This window comes from Suncus etruscus, chromosome 5 (genome assembly GCF_024139225.1).
Source record: "Suncus etruscus isolate mSunEtr1 chromosome 5, mSunEtr1.pri.cur, whole genome shotgun sequence".
Classification (NCBI taxonomy): domain Eukaryota; kingdom Metazoa; phylum Chordata; class Mammalia; order Eulipotyphla; family Soricidae; genus Suncus; species Suncus etruscus.
Genome location: NC_064852.1, coordinates 29,347,239 through 29,374,021, shown reverse-complemented (window position 1 = coordinate 29,374,021; position 26,783 = coordinate 29,347,239). Strand labels below are relative to the sequence as shown.

General features: G+C 44.4%; 1 protein-coding gene and 1 non-coding gene across 3 annotated transcripts in view; both read left to right on the top strand.

Annotated features, from left to right (window-relative positions):
* The first annotated feature begins 522 nt into the window (after positions 1–522).
* Positions 523–629, top strand: LOC126010566 (U6 spliceosomal RNA). The gene has a single exon (XR_007496588.1). It is a non-coding gene; the product is annotated as a U6 spliceosomal RNA (small nuclear RNA).
* A 4,804-nt stretch (positions 630–5,433) lies between these two features.
* The window catches only part of ANXA2 (annexin A2), a 41,527-nt gene continuing 20,177 nt past the window's right edge, over positions 5,434–26,783 (top strand). Inside the window, exons 1-3 of one of the 2 annotated variants that reach the window (XM_049773699.1) lie at positions 5,434–5,495; positions 14,161–14,221; positions 18,299–18,398. In XM_049773699.1, the coding sequence (XP_049629656.1) occupies positions 14,174–14,221; positions 18,299–18,398 (148 nt within the window). In that variant the 5' untranslated portion in view covers positions 5,434–5,495; positions 14,161–14,173. Of the gene's footprint in view, positions 5,496–5,572; positions 5,613–14,160; positions 14,222–18,298; positions 18,399–26,783 lie in introns of those variants that run through there. The other variant, XM_049773698.1, reaches the window with a different exon arrangement.

Sequence of the window (26,783 nt, the reverse complement as noted above, 5' to 3'; positions counted from 1 at the left end):
CAGATCAGAACTGAAAGGGGAAAGAGTTAAAGTAGATAGCAAAGAAACACAAAGAACCATGAGACTACTATGAACAACTTTACGCTGCCAAAGTGAAGAATTTCAGGAAAAAAAATGAATTTTGAATCATTACGACTTCCCAACACTGACTCAAGATGAAATAGAAAGCCTGAGCAGGCCAATTACAAGTAAGTTAAATAAAATAGTAATAAAAATAATTTATTCGAAAACAAAAACCTATATCTAGATGGTTATATTAGTGGGTTCTACCATAGTGTCAAAGAATACCTTTTCAAGTCCTTCCAAAATATTGCAAAAATGGGAATTTTTTAAGTTTCTATGGGATCAGAATTACCCTGGTATCAAATGCAGATAGAGACAGCACCCACACACACAAAACAAAACAAAACAAAACAAAACAAAAACTAAAGACCAATAGCTAGTTCTGATGAACATAGATGCAAAGATCCCAATAAAATCTTAGTAGACCAAATTCAACAATGCATTAAAAGCATAGACATTGTGCTTGCTTCAGCAGCACATATACTAAAATTGGAATGATACAGAGAAGATTAGCATGGCCCCTGAGCAAGGATGACACGCAAATTCGTGAAGCGTTCCCAATTTAAAATAAAAAAAAAAAAAGCATAGACATCATGATCAAGTAGGATTTATTCCAAGGCAAGGATGATTCCGCCTATGCAGATCAATTAATGTGTTATATACTACATCAAGCAAGAATAAGATTTTTTTTTAAAATCACAATTATATTCATGAATGCAGAGAAAACTTCACAAAATGCAGCATCCGTTGATGATAAATGTGGATTGAAGAAATTTATCTCAACATAGTAAGAGTATATCAGCAAACCAAGAGCTGATATGATACTCAGCAGTGGAAAAGTGAAAGCTTTTTCTCAACAAGAGAGGGAGCTATTATTAATTAACATAGAATATCATAGAACATGAGGTCCTAGCCATAGCACTGAGACAAGAAAAATAAATAATAAATAAATAAATAAATAAATAATAAATTTTAATAAAATAATAAATAAATAAAATAAAATAAATAAAATAAATAATAAATTTTAATAAAATGTGGACAATCACTATGCTAATAACAGGATAATGTACCTAGAAAACCATAAAGATACAATCAAAAAATGTTTTGCTTTGTTTTTTTGGGGGGCCACATCCAACTGTGCTCAGGGGCTACTCCTGGCTCTGTGTTTAGAAGTTACTCCTGGCAGGCTCGGGGCATCATATGGGATGCCGGGATTTTAACCACCGTCTGTCCTGTATTGACTGTAAACACACACATTACCACTGTGCTATCGCTCCGGCCCCACCAGCAACAATTTCTTAAAAATAATGAAGTGAGGGGCCAGAAAGATAGCATGGAGGTAAGGCGTTTCATGCAGGAGGTCATCGGTTCGAATCCCGGCGCCCCATATGGACCAATTTCTGTGCCTGCCAGCAGCAATTTCTGAGCCTGGAGCCAGAAATAACCCCTGTGCACTGCCGGGTGTGACCCCAAAACCACACACACACACACACACAATAATAATGAAGTGAAATAAATTAGACAGTGTATTATTTAATCTCTGATGATGATACAGGATTTGTATTTGGGTCCCAGTTTCTTCATCTGGAATAGCAAGTAAAGTTCTTAAGATGGTTTCCTATTCTGACACTATAAATAAGTGTACCAGGGTATATACTAGTAAATGCACAAAGTAGCAATATAGGCACTTAGGAGTGTCAGGCCGCAACAAATAAAGTGAGAAAATAAAATAGAGGCTCTTTGGGAGAATATACATAACAAATAACTTGAGGTCAGAGGCATTAAACTTTCTCCTATGATCTCTGTGTATGCGTGTATGGATGTATGTGTGTAAAATCTCTGCCCTAAGGGGCCGGAGAGATAGCATGAAGGTAAGGGGTTTGCCTTTCATGCAGAAGGTCATCGGTTCGAATCCCGGCATCCCATATGTTCCCCCATGCCTGCCAGGAGCAATTTCTGAGCATGGAGCCAGGAGTAACCCCTGAGCACTGCCCAAAAACCACACACACACACAAAAAATCTCTGCCCTAAGAGATTCTGAAGTTTTTTGCTACTAGCAGAATTGACACAAATAGCAAACTGGCAGGAGTGAGAGGAGGCACACACCTGGTTATGCCCAGGACTTACTCCTGGCTGTGCACTCGGGGATCACTCCTGTGGGTTTTGGGGGAACTTTGTGGTACAGTGGAACAAGCCTGAGTTGTAGTCAACTCTCATTGATCCCACAAAGACCCAATTTGTGACTTTGATAGGTTCCTTTTAACAATTATACCCATATAGGGAGCTAGAGAGATAGCACAGCAGTAGGGAGTTTGCCTTGTAGCAGTCAGCCCAGTATGGAAGGTGGTTTGAATCCCGACATTCCATATGGTTCCCCGAGTCTGCCAAGGGTTATTTCTGAGTGCAGAGCCAGGAGTAACCCATGAGCGCTACTGGGTGTGACCCCCCCCCAAAAAAAAAACAATAACACCCGTATAAAGTTCTGTAACAGCTACTCCAAATAGCAGAGATCTGTATGTTTGAGTTTGTTGCATAATTAAGATAAAAACAAAAACTTAGGGTGCTTTGAAGTTTTTCTCTTATTTACAAAAATACTTTATTTAAAGAAAAGCATCACATAGCTGACATAGTTCACCAAAATACATTTGTTTTCTGATTAGTGAGATCAAAGTTATTTTTTAAAAACAGAAAGAAAAAAAAGAAAAAGAAAGTAGATAAGAAAGATTTTTTTGTTGTTTTAAAAAATAAAGATAAAAGGACCAGAGCAATAGCACAGTGGTAGGGCGTTTGCCTTGCACTCGGCTGACCCAGGACAGACCTTAGTTGGATCTCCAAAGTTCCATATGGTCCCCCAAGCCAGGAGTGATTTCTGAGTGCATAACCAGCAGTAACTGAGCATCACTGGGTGTGGCCCCAAAACAAAACAAAAAAACAACAACAACAAAAATGAAAGATAAAGTACAGTAGATAGAACATTTGTTAAAATTATTGTATCTCCAATTGTATTGACTTCATTAATACAATGGCAGAAGTTTTAGTAAGCTCTTGTTAGCTGTCCATTCTGTTAAATAGGTGTGTTCCTATAGGAATGACAGCATCAAACAAATAAAGTTGTTCAACAATTCAAAGCACTATTATGATATTGTAGTTTTTGTGGAGCGTGTTCTCAGATTCTAGGCCTCCTGGAAGAAGGAGAATGTGGGAAAAGGGTGCCCACACTCGAAAAAAGCCCTGGTGACATCAGTTCAAAAACCAGTGTACCTGAAGTTTTGTCAGATTGGTATCCCTGAAGAGAGTAATAGAGGGGTGATGAATCAGTGCCTCAGGATAACGGTAATTATGGGTGATGAATGCAGCAGGTGTGACTCAGCAGGGCGGGGGTTGGCCTGCCTTCTCCTCTTGAGATTGCCGCCATGGCTGGTGTATCCATGACTTCTCATAGTTTGGTTTATATATTGTTCAAGGAAAGAACGAGTCTATGGAGCTGGCCTGGTGTGAACATGGTGATTCTGATTGTGGGTGTGGTTACAACTCAGTTTCTTTTATTTCTCTATTATCTAGGTTAAAGAAGCCCTTTGGGGGCTGGAGTGATAGCACAACAGCAGGGCATTTGTCTTGCATGCAGCCAACCCATAATGGATCCGGGTTCGATCCCTGGCATTCCATATGGTCCCCAAGCCTGCCAGGAGCAATTTTTAACACCCCCCCAAACAAAGAAGAAGAAGAAGAAGAGGAGGAGGAGGAGGAGGAGAAAGAGAGGGAGGAGGAGGAAGGGGTAGAAGAGGAGGAGAAAGAGGAACAGAAGAAGAGGAGGAGGAGAAAAGGGAGGAGGAGAAAGAAGAGGAGGAAGAGGAAGAGGAGGAGAAAAGGAGGAGGAGGAAAAGGAGGAAGAGAAGAGGAAGAAGGAAGAAGAAGAAGAAGAAAGAAGAAGAAGAAGAAGAAGAAGAAGAAGAAGAAGAAGAAGAAGAAGAAGAAGAAGAAGAAGAAACAACTTGAAATGAGAGAATGTGGCCTAAGAAGCTGAAAAGATAGAATTCCCTCTTAGAATCTACTGTGTTCCCCCAGTACATACTTTTAGCTCATGTTAAGCTATAAATGTGAACTAAGAATTATATCTAGGGGCTCGAGCGATACTACAGGGGGTAGGGCATTTGCTTTGCACGTGGCTGACTCGAGTTTGATCTCCGACATTCCATATGGTCTCCTGAGCACCTCCAGAAGTATAGCCATGGTTAGGCATAACAAACAAAAAGTATCCAAAGAACTGCTTTGTTTTCTATATTGTTTATTTATTGTTTAGTTTGGGGGCCACATCCAGTAATACTTAGCTAGGTCTTACTCTGTACACAAGGATCATTCCTGGGGCTTTAGGAATCCTAAGTGGTTCCAGAAATAGAACTATTGACCATTTGTAAGTAGTCCTGCCTACTGTACTTTCTCTTAGAGTTGCTTTATTTTCTATGCCTAAAGGGATAGACAGCAGCCTACTCTGAGGTGAAGTCTGGACTTTGCAGTCAGACAGTGGGGTGAGCAAGGAAGCAACACGCCTTGCCAACAAATTCGGATTCCCAGGAGTGCAAAGAGTGCAAAGAGGCACGGTTGAGTAGGACTGAAAAGCATAGAAGGTGAAGAGCTGGAAGATTAAAACAAACAAACAAACAAACAAAAAAATCCAGTGTAAGTAGGTGCAGGGAGAGCGTGTGAAAAGAGGGATTCAGTGTCTTAGAAATTCGAACAAATAGTCCAGGGGTGTGGAGTCTGTCGCCAACACTGTAGTACCTGAACAGACACCCACATTTACCTACGAGGCAGGCAAAAAAAAAAAAAAATCAATGCGGGATAGTGGGGGAATAAAGCCACAAAAGAGAGCAGAGGGAGTGGGTTTAGCAAGCAAGGGGTCGAGTATGAAAAACAGAGGTGAAAAGAGAACCTAGTGGCATTCATGGGCACCAGGACCCCAGCAAGGCCTAAGAACCTGAGGTCTCAGGAACTGATCTTGTCTTCTCCTTCCCTGCCCCATCCGCACCCTAAAACTGGAGCTTAAGCTCCCTGCCAACTGCAACCTCTCAGTGGGTCAGTCTTCATAGTTGCAAGACTTGGCGAGTCTCCAAGCAAGACTTGTGGGCAAGAGGTGAGGCTTCTTTGCAGATGGTGTAGGCGGCCAGCTGTTAGGGGGGGTAAGAGTAGGGGTGTCTCGGGGGGGGGGCAGGAGTGGGGGTTCAGAAGCATGCACGGGAAGGGAGAAAGTGCCAGGAGCCTCGGGAAATGATTTCGGGACCACAGTGTCCACCACTGAGGATTAAACGTGGCACTTCAGTTAGGAGGCCGCGGGTCCCCCCGTCGAGCTGAGAGAGCGGGCCTCGGCGGGGGCTGGACTGGGCGGCGGCTCCGGGAACCTTCCAGGGCGAGGCGGCCCGGGGCGGGCGCGGAGGGTGAGTCAGCGGGTGGGGTGGGCATGGGGCGGGACGGACGTGGCGCCTATAAAGCCCCACCCCGGCCCGCAGCCCTGCTCTGCTCCGCTTGCAGTTACGCTCTGCTCGCTGGCCCAGGTAAGGAGGTGCATCAAAAGGGGGTTCCTTGTAGGGGGGTCATCCAGGACAGGGGTCGCCAGACTGAGACCTCCAGGGCGCAGAAAGTGGCATCCAGAGAACGTAGGAGTCTGGTTGCATGGTTTTGGAGGTGCGGTCCGGACTAGGGTTGGTTGGGGTAGCCTTTTCTGTTTCGGGGACTCTGCAAAGAGGGGAGCAGCGATGAGGGGGGGGGATCAGGGATCTGGGGGGTACAGGGAGGAACCCCCTCTTCAGCCCAAGTTTGCAAGGGGCGCGGAGGAGGGCGTGGAGCGAGCCAGCCGGGGGCCCCGCATTCCAGACGCGTCCTGGCAGCTGCAGAGAATGTCTGGGTGTGGCCCGGGGAGCCAAAAGGGGAGCAGCGGAGAATTTCTAAGTTTCACAGACTTTCAGGACCCTCTTAGAAAGGCAGTCCTCATCGGTTTCAAGTCACTTTACATCACGCACCATGGACACGGAGAGAGCTTGAGTCCTTCTTACCAAGTGGGAGCATTGGGAGGACTTCCCCTCAACAAAAGAAAAGTGAAGAAGCTCCCCAGATGCTGATCTCGGAGTCTGCAGGGCTCCCACCTGCTGGACCACTTTTTGCACCAGAAAGGAAGTGGTCCTGGAGGTTCTGGGGGGACAGTCATTATGCTCCGTTACTGGGGTGACTCGTGACTCTGGAACGACCAAGGTGTGGCACAGGGTAGTCTCCACCCTCACCCCAATTCTTATAGCTAATTCTTCCTGCCCCTCCCTGAGGCTGTGTTTCAGTCCCTGAGCTGTTGGGAAAGGTACTGGGAAACCTTCATTTCCTTATTGGCCTAAAAATATGGCTGAAAAGGCTTGTGTCTGCGCATACCAGACGTGGTGCCTACTGGTTGGTTAATTAGCACAAATTGCAGTGTGCTTGGGGGCATGTCTACGGATACCCATCCTCACTAATGTCCAACTAGCGTTATTTTATTATTTTAATGTTTTTCTTTAATAGCCGCAATTTTCAATACTGTTCATATAGGATTCCATACTTTCCTCCTCTATGGTCTCAGAATCCTCTCTTCTCCCCGCCATGATAAGCTCGGTTCAGTGGGCCAGATCTTGAATTTTATTGCACTGGTCCTTGGCTATTTCCTTGTTACCACAAATGTTACATTCCAGGATTTCATATAACATGCCTGTATAGAATTTAACTGGAAAGATGTACTGAAAACCTTAAGCATGGTTATTTTTCGTTAGGACTTGCCATATTTGGGCTCTGAGTATTCGGAATATGTACATGAATAGTGGTCTTGGGTATACATAACTACAACTATAAGGTACCTTACAACTATAAGGTACTGTCTTGAAGGGTCTGGCCCCTGAGTTCAACTGACTGCCAAGTGGATTTTTGTCTCCAAGGCAATATTCTGTCTCCAGAACTTGGTGGTTTGGAAGGCAGAATTCACTTTCCATGGAAATCATGTTACAGATTGTTTTCCAGAGGCCTTGCTTAATGCATACCCTATGTCTCCAAGTATTTGATAGTCTGTGGGTCATTGTGGGAGTTTGTGGGAAGAGGGGACTGGGGGAGGTAAAGGATAGGATGGTAGAAAGAATAAATCACTCAAATACACTTCTGCTTCTTCTCTTAGTCTCCCAGGCTGGCTCTATTACATTATTTTGATTCAATAATTGTAGCTTAATCCTTCTCTCTGCTTTCTTTTCTCCTTTTTCCCTCTTTAGAGTCTCTACCATCTTCAAAAGCTTTGTACTTTTCAGAGTACTCACAGCCAGCCAGAGTCCGGCAAATTAAGTTCAATCTTAAATTAGGAATGCTGAAAATACTCGATAATATGAGTAATTGTATTCCTTAAAGAATGACAAGAAGAGCAAGCTTTATTCATGTGAACAGGCTTACTACCATTTGTAGAAGTTGCAACTCTGGAATCAAGGAAACACAAGGTAGTCAGGCCTTTGGAAGGAAGAATTTTCAGGAGGTTGTACTTCTGGGAGGACAGCTCAAAGAGGCATCCTCCATGGCCAGGGCTTTTGAGGCGCTGTCTTTCATCTGAGTCCATCTATCACCAGGCCATGAATATGTGGGCCCCACAGGGTCCCATTTTTCTGGAGATCACCTGGCTTTGTAGCTCCCATGGTCCCAAGTGGTCTGCCTGTAGCAATGGGAAATGTTGCTGACTCACTGGCTTGCCTAGGGAACTTGGCCTTAGATTGGCGTTTCCTCCTTCTCTGAGCTCAGAGAGAACTATATCGATTGACATTAGGCAAGCAGCCTAGCTATTAGTGTCCTGAATAATTTTTGGTTTAAGTGGTTTCCTGGCAAAGGAGATATCTTCCTGTAATTGCTATTGATTTTGCGGACAATAGGCCCATCCCTGCTCCTTTGGTCCTATAATCTGGTAACAATCCCCATGCTGGACCTTTTGCTCCTTAGCTTTATTTATGAGGGGAAGTGGCTGGGAATTGTTGCAGCTAGAATTCTTCATTAGTTGAGGATGAGAATGTCAAAGAAATCCCAGGCTCCTTTGGGCTGCTTGAACCATTCATGAATTTCTCCAGACTCAGAAAGTTTCTGCTCACAGGCCTGAGGCTTGGGCATAGAGCTTTGAACAAAGAGTGGACAGGCCCAACAGACAAGCAAATATGGTTTTAGACCAAGCAGGGAGGGAATAAAAATGGACAGAATAAGTGAATCAAAGAGCCAGGAATCAAAATCTGAACATTTCCTTTTCACATGTTGATGTTAGCTTTCTTGCATGGCTGTTCTCATTTACCCTTTAATTCTGTTGTTCTTCAGACCTGATGTCATGCTCAGTCTATCTGAGGTAAGTAGTGCTTAGCTGTTACATGATTTAATCTGCCTTACACACCTGATTCTGAGCCTTCAGTAGTCATGGAAAGCTCCCCTCACTTGTTTTGTATTTTTCCCCTTCCTTTTTTCGTCATGGCATCGACTGACTTCACTTTTCCTGAGCGAACCCCTTTTCTCATTATATCAGATATAATAATATCAGAGGAAATTCCTTCTTTCCGCCCATTCACTGTCTGAGCTGTTTTTCTTCTATCTCCAATGCTAGTTTCCGTAGTCTGTTGAGGTAGGGTGGTGAGGGCAGGTCAACAATAAAAGTTCAGGAGATGCCCAGATTTGTTCTGATGGTTATACTGAGGTTACCTCTGAATCTTTTTCTAGCGTGCACCACAGAGCTTCTTTGAGGAGGAGAGAAGGTGACACAACTAGCAGTGTTCAGGGATCACTCATGGTGAGGGACTGACTATAAGGGTGCTAGGGATGGTATTAGGGTTAGCCATGTGCAGGCTAAACACCTGACCCCTTTGCTATCTTTTTGGCCTTGCACCTCAACTCCTTTGGACTAACTGAGCTCAGTGTTAGCAATCCCGTTAGAAGCCAGCAACATCCCTATGGTGTGGGTTTGAATGTGAGGCTGGAAAATTGTGACTCATGGGCTTTGTTCTGAGGTGGAACCTCTTGCTCTTTGTCTCTCTGCCACACCCCAGACAACTCAGTTAAGGATTCTGAGTTCCAAGGCCACGTAGGAATCCTCCCCTCCTCCCTTTCTTTAGTGCCACCGGAAGTGGAGGTTACAGTAGAGGGCCAGGCCCTGATGGTGCTGAGGGGGTGCTGGGTGGGGCAGGCTGCTTCCTGTCTTGAGGAGGAGGCCACCCTGAGGTGATGGGCTCTATTCACCCCTATTTGCTCAGGAAATATAAAGACACTGCAGTAAGCAGAGGAGACACCCTCAGATCTGAGAGATACTACCAGCTGTTAAGGCTGCACACTGCTGACTTGGACTTAATCTCCAGCACCCCTTTGGGATTCCCCAAGCTCTGCCAAGAATGATCCTAGACACAGAGCTAGAATTAAGCCCTGAGCATTGCTGGGAGTGGCCACAAATAAACAAACCAAAAGAAAAACCACAGCAACAGAAAAGGGGACACACTAGAAGGACCTAGTATGTGGGAACCATCCAGAAGTGGGCTCAAATCCTAGATGCACTAGTGGGTAGGATAGGGTGCTTGGACTGGGAACAGTGAATAGAGGCAGAGGATAGGCAGAGAAGAAGGAACAAGGCTTCTTGGCACCCTGCTGTGCAACACATGCCCAGCAAGGCAGGGCACAGCTGCATGGAAGAATTACCAGTGTGCTGTCTCTTTTGGTGGGAGAGAGAGATTGTGTGTGTGACGGAAAAGTAGGTAAGCCCAAGATCTCAAGAGCTCAAATGCTGACTTCACAGTGTGCTGCAGGCAGTGGAGGGCCCCTCTTGGAAATACAATGTGTGTGTGGGTCATGTGAAAGACTGAAATTAAGTTGCACACATGAAGGCCAGGATTTCCCAAGTCCTCTGAACACTTCATGCCAAGTGAGGTCATTCTTTGTGCCCGTTTCTTCCCACCCACTTCAACCTGGAGCAGCAGAGAGGTCCAGGAGCTGCAGCGGGCTGTAGTTAGCAAATAAATATTGATTCAGATCTGGGCAGAACGGGACGAGCCAGGGCAAATGCCAGGATGTCCCTCCCGCTCAGTGTGACCAAGGCCCCTGGCGACCTTCCAGGAATCCTGGGGAATGACTTGGCTATGACTCAGGCATTAATCAGGACCATAAAGTCAGGGAGGAAAGTGTGTGTTCTCAGGAAGAGTTGCCAAGTAGAAATGTATTTGTGGGGGTGGAGAGTGGAGGACAGCGGAAACCCTGCCCCCACACAGCAATTATTCCCATTTTGGCTTAAAATTCCAGTCTGTTCCCTCTTTTCTTGGAGTATCTCACCAGGAACTAACTCCCGGGTGGAATGAGAGGGTGGTGGTGGGTGCTTATGTGCTCTGGAAAGGCTTTGGCAGGTCATCAGCCCTCTCACCCCACCCAGTTTTTTCCCCTAAAAACTACTACTTTGTGGCATGCTTCCCTGATTGATTCACTATGGTTGCTAGGGATGTGTTTTGTAGAAACCAGTCAACACAACCTTCCAACGGTGTCTGGTGGGTGTGTCCACACAAATAGCTGGCTTAGACCATTGCAACACGTTTTAGGGGGTTCGTTTGTGCGAGTTCATAGAAGAGTTTTCTGAAGGAACAGGGTTCTTCATGTATTTTAGCAAAAAGCAAAACTTGTTTTTTTTTTTTTTACTATCCAAAGCAATGACTTTTAAGTTTCCTTTCCTTTTCTTTTTTTTCTTTGAATTTTTTAGTTCCTTTCAACTTTTTTGCATCTCAAGGTTAAACCAGTTTCAGTTCTACTTTTGTGGCAACTCTGAAGTGAACAAAAAATCAAAGACAATTACAAAAAAAATGCAGGGTCTTTTTTATTTTGTAGGAAACAATCGTTATTCAGAACAGTTCTGGCTCTTTGGTTGGGGTCCTGTGCACGTGTGATATTTGAGAGGCCTTTGAGTGATAAGATCCATAGTCCTATGTTAAAAGTAAATTGCTTTTAAGCAGCTATACTGAGGCAACCAAGAGCCTAACTTTGTCCTATAAGTTGTTCCTTGTGGAGCAACGAAGGAACTTATTGGTTAAAATGTTCAAGTCCAGGGGAAACGGTTTCATTTCCTTGTCCCTCCCCATTCACTGTTAAACGAGTTCAGAACTGTTTGAATTGGGTGTAGTGATGGTTTATTTTCTTAGAGTTAAACCTTGCCCAGTTGATAAAGGGGCCAATCCCTAGGAATTGAAGTGTGTGTGTGTGTGTGTGTGTGTGTGTGTGTGTGCTGGTTCTTTGAGTGTGCTGATGAATTCCACACAAAGCTGGGGAGGCCGTGGAATGGTCCCATCTGGTTCCCAGACAAGTTCATTTTCTTCTCACTCAGCAAATAGAGCCCGATATAAAGATGAGCTCTTTGCATGAGGAAACGGATCCCCCACAAAACATCCCCAGGGCCTTATATAGGCGTCATCCAGAAACTTTTTTTTTTCAGGCTGTACCCCACCCAGTCACAGTTAGACATGGCTTGTTTTAAACCTGCATTTTCTTTTCTATTTTAAAAAATGTAGTGTCAACAGGAGAGATAGCACAGCAGTAGGGCGTTTACCTTGCAGGACTGACGGTAGTTCAAATCCCGGCATCCCATATGGTCCCCGAGGCTGCCAGAGCGATTTCTGAACACAGAGCCAGAAGTAACCCCTGAGCGCTGCTGGGTGTGACCCCCCACAAAAAACAAAACAAAACAAAAAAGTATAGTGTTGACAGGACGAAGAGATAGTACAGCAGGTAATGCAGTTAGTTGCCTTGCATTCCTGTCCCTAGATTCCATCACCAGCACTGCATAGGCGTGATCCCTGAGCACAGGACCATGAGTAAGCCCTGAGCACTGCTATGTGTCACCCTAAAATTAAAATTCAAACCAACCATGCTTATGGTTTTGATATGCTCAGTTCCTATACTTTCACCATCACCAATAATGTCTCTAAAACCCCAGACCTGCATTTTATTCCTCTTGTCATCTAAGACATTGTCCTTACTCGGTGGCTCCTGCCTTTCTCCCCTGTTTTCCTGCCTGGCACCTTCCATGGCAGTAATTGCCCTTTAAAACCATTCAGTACTTAAGGGTTCAGCTTTTAGTTGATCTCCAGGTTTTTATCTTTGTCTATGATATAATCTCTGGAATAAAGAGCCTTGTGGTCAGGAGGGCAATGTCCTGAGAATCAGTGCCCTGGAGTGGCTCTGGTGACTGGAATAGTATCAAAGTCAGTATCACGGGGCATGTAGGCATGAGGGCTGGAAGATCTGCTGGGAATAGGACCGTCATTTTGTGCTTTTGTTATGTCTCCTAAAGTAGCACAAGGCCAAGTTGTGTGCCTCTTTGTGTTTTGGATCTGCTATTGAATGCTGTTTGTAGCCTACAGTTAGTGCTGCTAGAATGTTCCTTTTTGGTTCTTAAGGATAACAACACACGAGCACATTCTCATGGATGATACACACTGTATTACTGTAATGGTTTAACAAATATCAGGAATCCCAAACCAAAGATTCTAGAAACAAATCAGTGAATGGTAAAATGCCTTTTGTTGGGACCGGGAAGGTGGCGCTAGAGGTAAGGTGTCTGCCTTGTAAGCACTAGCGTAGGACGGACCTAAGTTCCATCCCCTGGCGTCCCATATGGTCTCCCCAAGCCAGAAGAGATTTCTGAGCTCATAGCCAGGAGTAACCCCTGAGCGTCAAATGCGTGTGGCCCAAAAACCAAAAAAAAAAAAGAAAAAGAAAAAGAAAAAAAATGCCTTTTGTTTCCCAGTTTGGTGTAGTGAAGTAAGGATAAGGAGGTTTGGTTTCATATATAAGGTGTAAATATGCCTTCAGTTTACAAACACTGAAAGTGTATGGATGCAAAAGAAGCTTGCTTGGGATAATAGTGAGTCAGTCTGTTGGATGTTGCTTCCACTATGAAAGTTTTGCTTTTTCTATAGGATGGTAGTATATATACATATATATATATACATATACATATATATATACATATATACAAATGTACAAAAATACAGTGTTAAGGATTAGAGAAGGCCAAGCCATTCTTATGTATGTAAGAATTTTTTTTCTTTTTTTTTAATTTATTTAAACACCTTAATTACATACATGATTGTGTTTGGGTTTCAGTCATGTAAAGAACACCACCCGTATGTAAGAATTTTTTAGTTTGTTTCTTTGTTTAATGTTGTGATAGTGGGGGACAATTGAAGCTTAAGCATGCAAAGTAAGTGCTCTATCACTGAACCAAGTTCTAGGCCTTTAAGGAACCCTACAGATGTTCTTAAATTCTTAAACCTGGAAGGAAACAGTCTGAGCAATATAGCACAGTTGGTAGGGGGCTTACCTTAAGTCCTGCTCAGGAATAATTCCTGAGTACAGAGCCAGGAGTGACCCCTGCACATCACTGTATGTGTCCCCAAAATAAAACAAACAAAATAGAACACCTAAAGGGGATACCTAGATACCCAATACCTAGATGGAGAATGGTTCTGGTACATGGTGTAGGTAAAGTGACCTGCCTGCTACCTTCTATTTGTACATAAATAGTTGCCCTTAGAGTATGTGTTAGAGGGGCCAGAGTGATAGCACCGCAGGTAGGGCATTTGCCTTGCACACGGCCAACCTGGGACAGACCCTTGATCAATCCTGATCTCCCATATGGTCCCCATAGCCTGTGAAAGGAGTGCAGAGACAGGAGTATGTGCCATAGGGTGTGCCCCCCCCCAAAAAAAATAGAATACGTGGTAGATAGTAGATACCCAGTGCTCTTGCTCAGTACAACCTCCTTCTGCTTCAGAGACTTAAAAAATTATTTATAGATACTTTCATGGTTTTTGTTTATTTATTCATTCTTTTTGTAAGCAGCAACATAAAGACTGGCTAGTTCTTTGGTTCTAGATTGAAAGTAAAGTACCTTCCAGCTTTACTTTTCTCAATCTTACGATGGGAATTGCATCTATTTGCAAAGATTGCTCCAATATCCTCAGATGAAATGGCCCAAGAAGTAGAGATCAGTATAATGAATTGCTGTGCTTCAAGGGAAAGCTTCTTCATAATATTGTTGTATTTTTTTTTCAGTCTCGCTTTCAAAATGTCCACTGTTCATGAAATTCTGTGCAAGCTCAGCTTGGAGGGTGATGTAAGTATACAAGTTTCACTTTGTATAATTTTCTTTTGAAAATTTGACATTTTTGGGGGAACTGGGTGGATTCTCTTCCCTTGTACACCCTAGGGCATTGAGGGCAAAGTTCAATCATCCCTTCTTTTCCTTTTCTTCTCATTCTCATTACTTTAGCTCTTTCTTGCAGTTTTTATCCCCTCCCCTAGGATGGGGGGCTCATAACTAGAAGTACTAATGGCTTACATCTGGGCTCTGAACTCAAGGATTACTCCTAGCAAAGTTTGAGGATCACATCCAGGTTGGCTGTGTGCAAGACAAGTATCCTACCTGCTGTAATATTTTCGTGACGCCTCTTTCTTATAGTTCTATTTGAAAGATATAGCAACTGAAACATTTTGAGGCAAAATGTTAAAATTAAACCCACAGAGCTGGAGAGAGAGATCAGTGAGCCAGAGTGTAGGCTTCACATGCCAGAGGTCTGAGCACAGTTTAGTGTGGACCCGAACCCAAAATTAAACTTAAAATTAAAACTTTGTCCTAACGTTCTGGTTAGTGAGTGGCTGGAATTTCTCCTGTTCTGTACCCAGTGAGTCAGTGTGAATCACTCACTGCCATGATTATACATGGCTTATCTATCGTCTGCTCTTGGACTTCCTTAGTGGTTGCCAGCAGCTGTGGCTATTCATATAAAAAAGGATGGTGCATGCTTTGGAATTACGACAGTGTTCAGGAAATAGAAGACTTGAACTTTTCTATTTTTATTTATTGATATTTTTTAATGAAAAAAAAGAATACAACTCTTTTTTATTTATTTGTTTTGTTTTGTTTTTGGGTTACACTCAGTGGCACTCCAGGGTTACTCCTGGTTCTGCATTCAGAAATTGTGTCTGGCAGGCCCGGGGTCCATATGGGAAGCCAGGATTCGAACTACCGTCCTGGATTGGCTGTATGCAAGGCAAAAGCCCTACTGCTGTGCTATCCATCCAGCCCCAGAATACAATTCTTTTTGCTTTTTGGGGCAGTACCCATATAGGAGATCCATACAGTGCCAGGATCAAACCTAGACCTCCTGTAAGTCAAGCATGAGCAACAAGCCATCTCTATAGTCCTTAAATTTTATAACCATTTAATACTTACTGGGGAAAACTTTATTCTAGAAGAACTAGAACTTTTGTTCCATTTTTTCAAATGAAATCACCCAAGTAGTGTATTTATCCTTCTTCTTTTCTCATTTTGTCTGTTAAAGGGCTCAGAATTGTCTTTGTTTTTCACAGGCAATATGGGCACCTAGAAATTCTGAAGTATCTGCTTCTCAGTTTCTATCTTAAAAATTTTAAACTCTTTGTAAATTTTAAGTCATTGTAAATAATTTGGGAATCAATGAATATGTAAATGATCCCATAATACTATGTAGATCTTTCAGGTTATTTGGATGGAAATGACCTTCTAAAAATTTAACTGTTGGTCCTGGGCATGTGATTCAATGGTGGAGCATCATGCCTAGAGCATGAGTTAGATCCCCAGCACTAAATGACCCACTTTCTTTCCTCCCTTTGCCACAAATTTCTGGGTATGGCCTAGACTCCTGAGCAGCTCTGAGTGTGATCCCTTTTAAAACAATCAGCACTGATTGCATTTGTAGACAGACCTGTTTTCCCCACTTTGACAGGGTCTCACACATGGAAGGCTCATTCTGTCTCACTGACCTCATTTGCTACCCCCACATGCATTCTACCACCCTGTGCCCATCTCACTGACAAAGCTCCCTAGGGAAATGTTATGGGAACTATTTTACTGTTCCACTATGTCTCAAATTTATAAATATGAATTAGTTTACAATTTAACCAAGATGTCCCAGAGCACAGTTGGAAATGTTTATTCCCATCCTACGCCTATATTTCTGGCTTGTCCTGAAAGACCTCTAAGCGGCTGGATGGCAAGGATGACTCCCCCCACCACCACCACCACTGCTGATAGAACCTGAGTGCTATATGGATAGGCTGGGAAGGAAGGCAGCTCCTCCCGCAGTGGGCCATGACACAGTCTTGGCATTATAAGGGCATTGGCACTGAGGAGCAGGGAGGCCTTGAAGTTGAAAATGGGGTAGCAGTGGCTGAGGCCACTGGTCCTCAGACAATGCAGACCACTGTTGCCCCTTTTTTTCTCCTCCTTTGCTTCTGTAAGCAGTTTGTTTTCTTTTCTTTTTTTTTTTTTTGGTTTTTGGACCACACCTGGCGGTGCTCAGGGGTTACTCCTGGCTGTCTGCTCAGAAATAGCTCCTGGCAGGCACGGGGACCATATGGAACACCGGGATTCGAACCAACCACTTTTGGTCCTGGATCGGCTGCTTGCAAGGCAAACACCGCTGTGCTATCTCTCCTGGCCCAGTTTGTTTTCTTTTTGTCTTTGAACCACTCCTATTGATACTCAGGGCTTACTTACTTCTGGATCTATATTCAAGGATCACTCCTGGTGGGTTTCTTTGTGATACGGGGATTCAACTGGACCCTCTACCTGCTGGATAAGAACCTTTTTCATTGTACTGTCTCTCGATTCTGAAGAAGGAAGGAGTGAGCTTTTTTGGGAAGGAGGGCACACACTCAGATGAACCTAATCTTTCTGACTCCCTGGAATAGGAAAGCACATTTGGAAATGGGATAGGAAAGGGGTCCTGAAGACTAGGAAGGGTGATGGATTTGAGAGGTTCAGGGAAGGCCTTCAGGCTGGGTCTCAGAGGTTCCCCAGAGGAAACAACAGGGAGAGTGACTGGTAGCAGGGAATGAAAATATTGGAGCAAAGTGAGCTGCTCTTCGGGAAAGGATGTGGTGCCTGTAGCCTAACCATTATTCTCCATAGTGGCCAGGACAGCCCAGTGGGGATTTTGGGGCCACTCGCAAAACCCCTGGCTGTACCTGCTTGTGATTCGGGTACATCCCCATGCTCAACTAATTCCTTTACAATGAATGTCCACCCACTCACCTCTCTAAGAATTCTCAGGAGACTTAGTTAGGTTTCTTTTACTAAAAACTTGTAAATTTGAGGTAGATACTATGTTTGACAACACTGTTAATGATAAGGTTCCATGCATGCAGTGTTCCAGTACCACCCCTGTCCCACTAGAATGTCTGTTTCATTCCATCATGGTCTTGGGAACCCTCCTCTAGTCCCCAAATCTATGACCACTTTACAGCAAGCTAAGCTCTGTGGTCAGTTCTCAGGTTGTGTTGCCTTTGGGCATTTCCTGTTCCTCTACTACATTTCTTTATATTACATATATGAAAGCGACTATTCTGTGTTTGTCCCTCTCCTAACTTCACTCTAGATCTATCCACATAGCAACACATTGTATGATTCATCTTTGCTTACCATAAGGAGTATTGCATTGGGTATGTGTACAATAGCTTCTTTATCCAGTCATCTGATCTTGGACATGTATTTACAGGTCTTACTTCTTGTGAATAGTGCTGCAGTAATATGGGAGGGAGCACAAGTGTCTTTTTGGAATAAAGTTTTTTAGGAGGTGTCAAGTAAAGCTTCTTATCCTATGTGTGAGGACATGTTACTTATCCATGTACCTGGATGTAGAATTATTTAAGGGCTCTGAGAGATGACATGGGCCACCCCAGTTTGACCTACCCAGCACACATGGCCCTGGTCCTAAATAGTTCAGGGCAGAGCAGCACTGCATGCTTGTACCCTCTCTTCAACCATCCAGCTTGATTCATGGAGTACCATGGGGAGTGGGGGTGGGGGCAGCTGAGACCCCACAAGCAAATCCTTGGGAGGATCCCCCATTCCCCTAAAAAAGAATTACTAGAATTGTTAAAAGAAACAATAAAAAGAAGAAAAAACTAGTAAACAATATTTCCACCAGTTGGATTTAAATTTTGTTTTGGAGCCACACTAGTAGTGCTCAGGTCTTTCTGGCTCATTGCTTGGGTGAAATATTTGGTGGGGTTCAGGGGACCCAATGGGATGCTGGGCATAGAATGGGGTCAACCTTGTGCAGGGAACTCTCCATCCCCTGAGCTGTCTTCCTGGGTCACCAGAGGGTTTGAGGCCCATTGGATTATATGCCTTGTCTCTGCCCCACAGCACTCCACCCCACCCAGTGCTTATGGCTCCGTCAAGGCCTACACTAACTTCGATGCTGAGAGGGATGCCCTGAACATTGAAACGGCCATCAAGACCAAAGGTAAGTCAGTCTCCTCTCTTTCTCACCAGCTTCAGCCTTTTTCTGGAAATAAAGACCCAAACACATAGAAATTCTTGTCTGTTTCCCCCTCAAATATCCACACAGACATCATTGGTGCCTTTCTTCTTTTTTTTTCTTTCCCTCTTCATCCCTCCCTCTCTCCCTTCCTCTTTTAAGAAGATGGACACTCAGAGAAGCTATTGTCATGTGTTAGTAGTAGAGGAGAATGGAGAAGGTCCTTGAACCAGTTGCTATGATCATGCTCTTGGACTTTGCTCTGCGCTTGGAGCCTCTGTCTTTGAGGGGAGGTGGAAGTTGGTTAGAGCCTGATTTACAAGGGCCTCAAGTTCTAGACTGCTTCATGGTGTTTTTAGGAAAAGCCCTGGGAAAATTTTTATAGCCTTGCTCTCGGGTTGATGTAATCATTGAAATATTTCAGCCCTTCCTCCACCAGCCCCCCCCACCCAGAGAAGTTTCTATGCCTGAAGTACCCTTGGGATGAGTGTATTTCCCCGAGTTCCAGGATGAATAAGAGCAGAAAGAGGCATAGGTGCCCCCTTTCAGAATCAAGTGGAGACAGGGCTTCCTCAGTCAGGGATATTTTCTGTTTCTACAGAAGTGAATGCTCAGACTTTTCTGGCTTGTATGCATCAGGCCCATGTCTTGGGGTGTCATGCCCCTGACTGCCATGAGCACATCATAGTGATATTTGTGCTAGGCTGTGCTCAACTTCTTCCTTAGATAAAGGGGACGCTGCAACTGTACAATCTTGACCCTGAAACAATGTCACATGCTGCTGTGAAGCCAGTAGACAGTGTTCTTTCACCTCACTGACACATGTACAGTCTACATATAGCCACATACTGGGGACCTGGGAATGAGCACCACCTAGGAACCTCAGATGAGGTGCTAAGTGCCCCATTCTGGGGCCACAATAATAGTTCAGTAGGTATGGCCTACTCCAAAATACACTCTAGAGAAAATGGTGATTCTTGTTTCCAGACAAAGGAAGGACAGAGAGAGTTTCGTTTTATCTTTTGGGGTTCCCCCAAGACACAAGGACTTGTCAGATATTTCCTGGGAACACTGGACATCCCCAGTGTGAGGGCTGAAGAAGGACAATGAGGTGGCCAAACAAAAATCTCAGAATTTAATTTGAGGTTGGGGGCCACAAAGCATTTCTCACTCCTGGTCCTGGGTCTTGAACCGTCCAAAGGTCAAGTGTGTTCTCCAGTGCTAGAGGCTTGCTCTGACCTACAAGATAGATGTTTCCTGTCTTCTGAATCCATGCTTTTCCTGTCCTTGTCACATGCCATATTTGGAAGTCTGGAAGTTTTGCTCCAGAAAATGGAACAAGTCTTCTCCACAGAGGACTATGCAGAGGGGATGAGAACTAGTCCAGTCTTGTGACTGAATCTTGGCTGTGTTGCTTGCTCACTTACAGCCTTTCTGATTCACATCAGAGGCTATGACCCAAAAACCAAAACAATATGCACATGCACACAAACAACCTAAGCACAGATACATGCACAAGGACCCATAACACGATGACACATAACAATATGCAAAGACAGAGACACACAACACAGGCAAAGACAGATACGACACAGAGATTCATGCAACACAGACAATGGGCACATACAGTACTGTGGAAACAGACACAAAGACACATGATTCACTTTCCTGAAGTGCACCCCAGATCTATTTTGGGGTGCATGCATTCCTGGGGTTTCCCAACACGCTTTCAGAGAAATACATTTAATTTATGTATCAGCCGAGGAAGATGATGCTTTAGAAGTTGGAACAAAGGCTGCTTTGATCCCCGGCGTGAGAAAGCATTCACCACTCTGGAATGTAAAGATTGTGCAAGGGAGTTTAGCTGGCAACAGCTGCAGCTGCTGTGGCAATAAAAATACCTCCAGGCCCTTTCCCAGTTAGTCCTGCAATACTGTTGTCTCCAAGGAGAAATGTCCAGAGGGCTCCGACTGGGATTCCAGCTTTCCATTTTGGACAGGAACAGCTGACATCATCAGGATGTGGCTGCTTATTCCTTCTGGACAGGCTAGGCAGAAGTGGCTCTCTAGGAACTTTTGTTTCGGGGGGGGGGGGATCCCTGGGTGACCCAGTGACAGAGCCTCATGCCCCCCACTTTGTGCTCCAGGTCCCTTTGGATGCAGCTTCTGCCCATCTCTGTGTTCCACTTCCAGATCTAGACTCTTTCCTTAGATCTGAGTTAAAGTTTTTATTTTTATTTAATGGGAATGGGACTGGGTTTGTGTGGAGACATTTGGGGCTACTTCAGGGTGATGTAAGTGCTTTAATCCCTGCGCTTTATCTTGGGTCCCTGCACTTTGTTATTCCCAAGTACTTTCTCTCTGTTCATCTGTGGTGTCAGATACTTGTCATCTTTGTGATTGACTTCTAGCCTTCTCCTGATTTATCCTCTGAACTTGATGTCCTGGAAACTCTAGACTAATTTTGTTTTGTTGGTAGTTAGTGAGATTTTACTTAAAAATATTTTACTTTGGGGCCTGGAGTGATAGCATAGTGGTAGTGCATTTGCCTTGCATACAGCAGCTGACCAAGGACGTATCTGGGTTTGATCCCTGGTGTCCCAGATGGTCCCCCAAGCCAGGAGCAATTTCTGAGTGCATAGCCAGGAGTAAACCCTGAGTGTCACCAGTCATCAGGTGTGGCCCCAAAACAAAAACAAACAAAAATTGTTTTACTCTGTGTGTGTGTGTGTGTGTGTGTGTGTGTGTGTGTGTGTGTGTGATATTTATCATTGGTTGGTATCTTAGTGATTTTCCAAAACAGCAACAAAAAACTTTCTTAAGTTTTGTGGGTCCTTTAAAGGAATTCCTAAGGTGGCAGGATGTTTGAACCTTAAGTACTTTAAAAAATAATTGATAAGAAAGCCTACCTATACAGAGCTCAGTGTAGCCACTCCGCTTATGTGAGTGGGAAACCCAGATCTGTCAGCTAGTTGGGGAATAACTCAGTAATTAGGGTGATGCCCTAATGTTTTACAGAATAGACTGTCACAGAGAAATGAAAAATGAAGTTTCGAACAATTTTGGGGGGAACAACCTCCAATTTTGGGCGAACAACCTCCCAAGTGACCCCTGTGAAAGCCTAAGATTGTGGGAATGCTCCGACAGAAGTATCAGGGATTACTGGACCACTCTACCAGAGTTCTAGGGATTATATAGTGTCAGGGATTAAACCAGGCTTCCTGTACATGGTTTGTACCTTCACTTCTCTACTAGTTCTTTTCACCCCTGAATAATTTTTAGCATTTTTAAAATATTACTCACATATTATGTCACATATGTGAAACATTCAGTTTGGTGACAGTAGATTCACATGGTTTAGAATACTAGTGATATATATTCATGCTAAGTGTGTCAGCCTATAGAAAAATGGATATTGAGTGTATATAGTATGAGCACCGGATAGTTTTCTGTGTCCCCAAAGAAAAAAGAACAATTATGAACTGCTATACATATAATTATGGCTAATTGTTTTCTTTTCTCATGCTTTCAGTGTATCCCATTGTTTCCAAATTTTCTGTGCTGACACTTACTGCCTTCACAATGAAAGACAATAAACTTAATGGGAAACAAAATGAGGCCATTATTGAGGAAAAAATTCCTTTGTTTCTTTCTGCATCACCTAGTATTTTTAGGTAACCAATACCACTTTATAAATAGAAGTGGGGTCTAGAGACTTAGTACAGAATCTTAACTTGAAAGCAGCCCACCTGAGTTTGATTCCTGGTACCTCATATGGTCCCCAGAGCCCTGATAGGAGTGATCCCCAAGCACAGAACCAGCAGTAAGCCCTGGTGGTGCCAAAACAAAACAAAACAAACCCCCACAACAACCAAACACAGCTAAGATCTTATCTTTTTGGAATGCTGGTGCCTTCAGGGTGATTTAAAAACTTGGACCAGGGTTCAGGGGAGATGACTCAAAGGACTGGGACAGCTGCTTTACTAATGGAATCCAGTAGGATTCCATTCTGTCATGATGTCCCCCACCCCAACCCCAACATTGCTATGTGGGGTCCTGATGACATCTGGACCAGGACTGCAGCTCAGTGGAGTGTAATGTGTTTTTTTCTTTTTGGCATATATGAGGCCCTGAGTTCAATCCCTATACTCATAAACTTCTGCCACATCTTGGCCACTACAGAGCCCCCCCCTGTGTCAGGAGTACACAAAGCTCAGTAATCAGCATTTCCTTGGTATCTGAAGGAGCAAAAGGTCAGCTCACTGCTGGTACAGAGAAAGTCAGAAGATGAGATCTCAGAACCTCAGTTCCTACATTAGGAGTTGAGCATGTTCTGTGGAACCCAGGAAGCTCCGAGGGTTAAGCTGGGTGTCATCTTCTCTGCTACAGGCACCATGGACTTCTCTCTTTCTTGTCCTAGTCCTAGAGTGGGTCTGCTGATAGGCGTGAAAATCTGGCCCAGACAATACCTCTCATGTCTCACCTTCACCTTCTAGTCCCTTTGGGGCCACAGAGTCTCCTCCATACTCCGAGTTCTTGGGTCCTCCCAAACAGCCTTTGTTCATTCATGATTTACACCCCACTTTTGAGAGAGAGTAATGGTTTACCTCTGACACCTGCCACTGCTCCCTGCCTCCCCTCAGGCTGAGCGGACATCTGGCCTTTTCACCAAACTTCCACAGAGGGGACAGAGTGAGTGATGCTTTGGCCTGTTTCTTTACACTCATAGTTTCTCTAGCTCAGGCCACATGGATGCAGTTGCTGCTGAGTGCATTTACTTCTCCCAGCAGAATCCCAGCTTCTTGAAGGCACAGACTGTCTCATAAACTACCTCCAATAGCTCCTGGGACTGTGAGAAAGAATAAATGGAGCCTCAGTGGTCTGCCCAGTGCTCCTAGAACCAGATCACTACCTGTCAGTGCAGAGTATGGACAGATAATACTGGGCAAAGCCATTAGATGAGATTCCCAGAAATAAGGCCTGTCCTTTCTTGAGCATTAAGCTCTTTTGTGTCGAACCACTTAGTCCATCTTGGGTCTGCTTTGATTCTAGCTTTGTTTATTGAGTAGATCACTGAAATCTAATGTGTTCCTGACCACATCTTGTTATAGTCAAGAATTCCTCCTGGAGGTGCTCTGGGGGTTTCTCTATAGTGCTGGGAATAGAATAAGGGTCTGCCTGTGTGCAAGGTAAATAAATGTCTTAGCCCTGATGTTCCCTCTCTGCTCCCTGCATATTTGTTTTGTGTCTGCTCTGTCTTAAGGTAGGCAGTGCAGTCCTTTACCTGAACTTATGAATTAGAAACAGAACAAAGTCTCACAAAAGTACCGCTTGAAGGAACAAGAAAGAGGCTTTGGAGACTTAACTCTGTAGGAGTCTCTTGGTCTAGATTGGCCTTGGGTTAAATATATACTGGGGTGTGTGCAACACAGCTGTGAATGGTTTACCATATGGATCCCAATAACTAGAAAGGAAAGTCAGCTAAATTAGAAAAGGATGAATCTAGACTCCATAAAATAGATTGTAATTAGAAGCAGCACAACCCCAGAGTTAGCGTAAGTGCCAATAAACGGGGACAGCTTTGGTCTCTCTCTGGAAGGGGAGGGGAGCACATTGCCCTATTATTATTGCCACTTTTGATTTGAGCAGTATTTGTGTCCTCCGGAAGGGAGGCAAAAGCGGGTGACGAGCACAAGTATAGAACCATAACTGCAGCAAGTTCGTGAAAACCCCCCATTATACCTTTGCAATGGAAGCACTTGTGATTTATAGTCATAAACTTAATGTAGTGTCTGTGTCAGCCAGGGCAGGGATTAGGGCGTTTTACCTGCGCACCCACAAACACCTTCATTCCATTGACACAGCAGCTGCAGCAACCAACTCTCATGTTTTGGAGGTGCTCAGACATGAACCCAGGGCCTCATGCATGAGAGAAGGTGCTCTGCTAGGAGCTGAATTCCCACCCAACAAAGTTGGAATGCCAGGAGGGAGGTGGGCCTGAAGAGGAGGCAGTTTCCTGGAAGGATGAGACTGAGTCAAAGGGGGCTGGTATGAAGCCTCGAGAGTCTCTTGGAGGAAGCAGAATTGAGCAGGGGGCTGGAGCGGTTTCAGAAGTGTCATCTTCCAGCATAGTTGGGCACCAGCACTCAATCACCTCCTTTCCCTCAGGCATATTTTTGCCTTTCTTCAAAGTCTATGTGGTAGTGGCCTGGCCAAGATGCCAATCCCCAACCCCAAAGCCCATAAAAACATAGATGCTTTTCCAATTCCATACTAATATCTTTGTTTGTGTTCCTCTTTCCCCCCAGGGTGGTGGTGTATCACACCTAGAGTTACTTGAGGGGTTACTCCCAGTTAGTTTCTCGGGGTCCCATGGACATTGGGGATGAAATGCTGGTCTCCTGCATGGAGAAATACATTCCAAACATGCTTGCTTTTCTTTCTTTCTTTCTTTCTTTCTTTCTTTCTTTCTTTCTTTCTTTCTTTCTTTCTTTCTTTCTTTCTTTCTTTCTTTCTTTCTTTCTTTCTTTCTTTCTTTCTTTCTTTCTTTCTTTCTTTCTTTCTTTCTTTCTTTCTTTCTTTCTTTCTTTCTTTCTTCTTTCTCTTTCCTTCCTTCCTTCCTTCCTTCCTTCCTTCCTTCCTTCCTTCCTTCCTTCCTTCCTTCCTTCCTTCCTTCCTTCCTTCCTCCTCCCTCCCTCCCTCCCTCCCTCCCTCCCTCCCTTCCTTCCTTCCTTCCTTTTTTGAGCCACACCCCATGATGCTCCGGGGTTACTCCTGGCTACGCACTCAGAAATCGCTCCTGGCACGCTGGGACACTGGGGATCGAACCCAGGTCCATCCTGGGTCAGCCGCAAGCAAGGCAAACGCCCGACTGCTGCACTATCACTCTGGCCCCTTGCTTTGATTTTAGTAAAAACGATTCCCTTTGGAGTCAGAGTGAGAGCTCAGAGGGCTGGAGCACATGCTGTGTACATGGGGACCTGGGCTCAATCCCAACCATTACATGGTTCCAGGCCGCTGAGTAGCACCCAACACTGCTTACAGTGGTCCACATTCCCTTGTTCCCCATCAAAAAGGAAGAAGGAGGGGTCGGAACAATAGTACAGCTGTAGGGCGTTTGCCTTGCACTTGGCCAATCTAGGACGGACCTTGGTTTGTTCCCCTGGTTCCATATGCTCCATATGGTCCCCTTAGCTAGGAGCGATTTCTGAGTGCATAGCTAGGAATAACCTCTAATATGTGTGTTTGTGGCCCAAAAAAAGCAAAAAAAAAAAAAAAAAAGGGAAGAAATCCCTGCCCAGTTCCTCTTTCCCCTGCCCGCAGGGATGATAAAAGCCCTCATTCTTTATTTATTTATTTTTCTTTGCTGATTTTTGGGTCAGGGTTTACTCTTGGCTCTGCTATCAGAAATCGCTCCTGGCAAGCATGGGGGACCATATGGAATGCCAGTATTTGAACTACGTCTGTCCTGGATTGACTGCAAGCAAGGCAAACACCCTACAGCTATGCAATCTCTCTGGCCCCTGAAAGCCCTCATTCTTAACCTCTTTTCAGCAGTGCACAGCAAGTGAAGAGTCAAGATCTTCACTGAAAATTTTTATTTTTCTTGCACCTGTTTAGAATTTTTTCTCCATCTTTCTGGATTTGGGGTTACAGCTGGCAGTGCTTAGGAGCTACTCCCAGCTCAGAGCTTAGAGTCACACCTGATTGGTGGGAAGAACACATACTACTGGTGATTGAACGCAGACTTTCTGCCTGCAAGCCAAACATTCCCACCCTTTGGGCTCTCTCTCCACCCCCTATTCTGTTTTTAAACACTCTGTCCTGTGAGATTGACAGAAAAGTAGGGCACACATTTCCTTGCATTTTGTGTCTATGTTGTAGGGCTGACAGACATGGAGTGGAGGCCTGCTCTGTTTCCTCCTGTTTTTCTAGAGTTTCAGAAAGGGGAGCAAGCATGGTGGAAGAGAATGGTAGCATTCTGTGGAGAGCTGGAGAGAGTGGTAGCTCCTAAGCCTCATTTGAAGCATTGAGGGGAATGGAAAGAGAAATTTGAATTTGGGCCTCACCTTCTTCAGCATTGAGCTAAGCCACTCCTCTGGAGTTGGGCCCCAATTCCTGACCATGCTAGATTTAGAAGGGCTGTCACATGAGTTGATGCTTCTTTCTACATGTGGTGCTTGGTATCTGGCCCTGCTTTCAGGCCATGAAACTGGGCTGGCAAGTTGAATGTTCTTATCTACTCCAGTCACTGTTTACACTGACCAAAACCCATTTGCTTCAGGAGCTGGACACACAACAAAGGTTGCATCCACATTACCCAATGCTGGTAGAGACTGGTCTCCCTGCTTCTCTCTAAACCAGTTTTCTT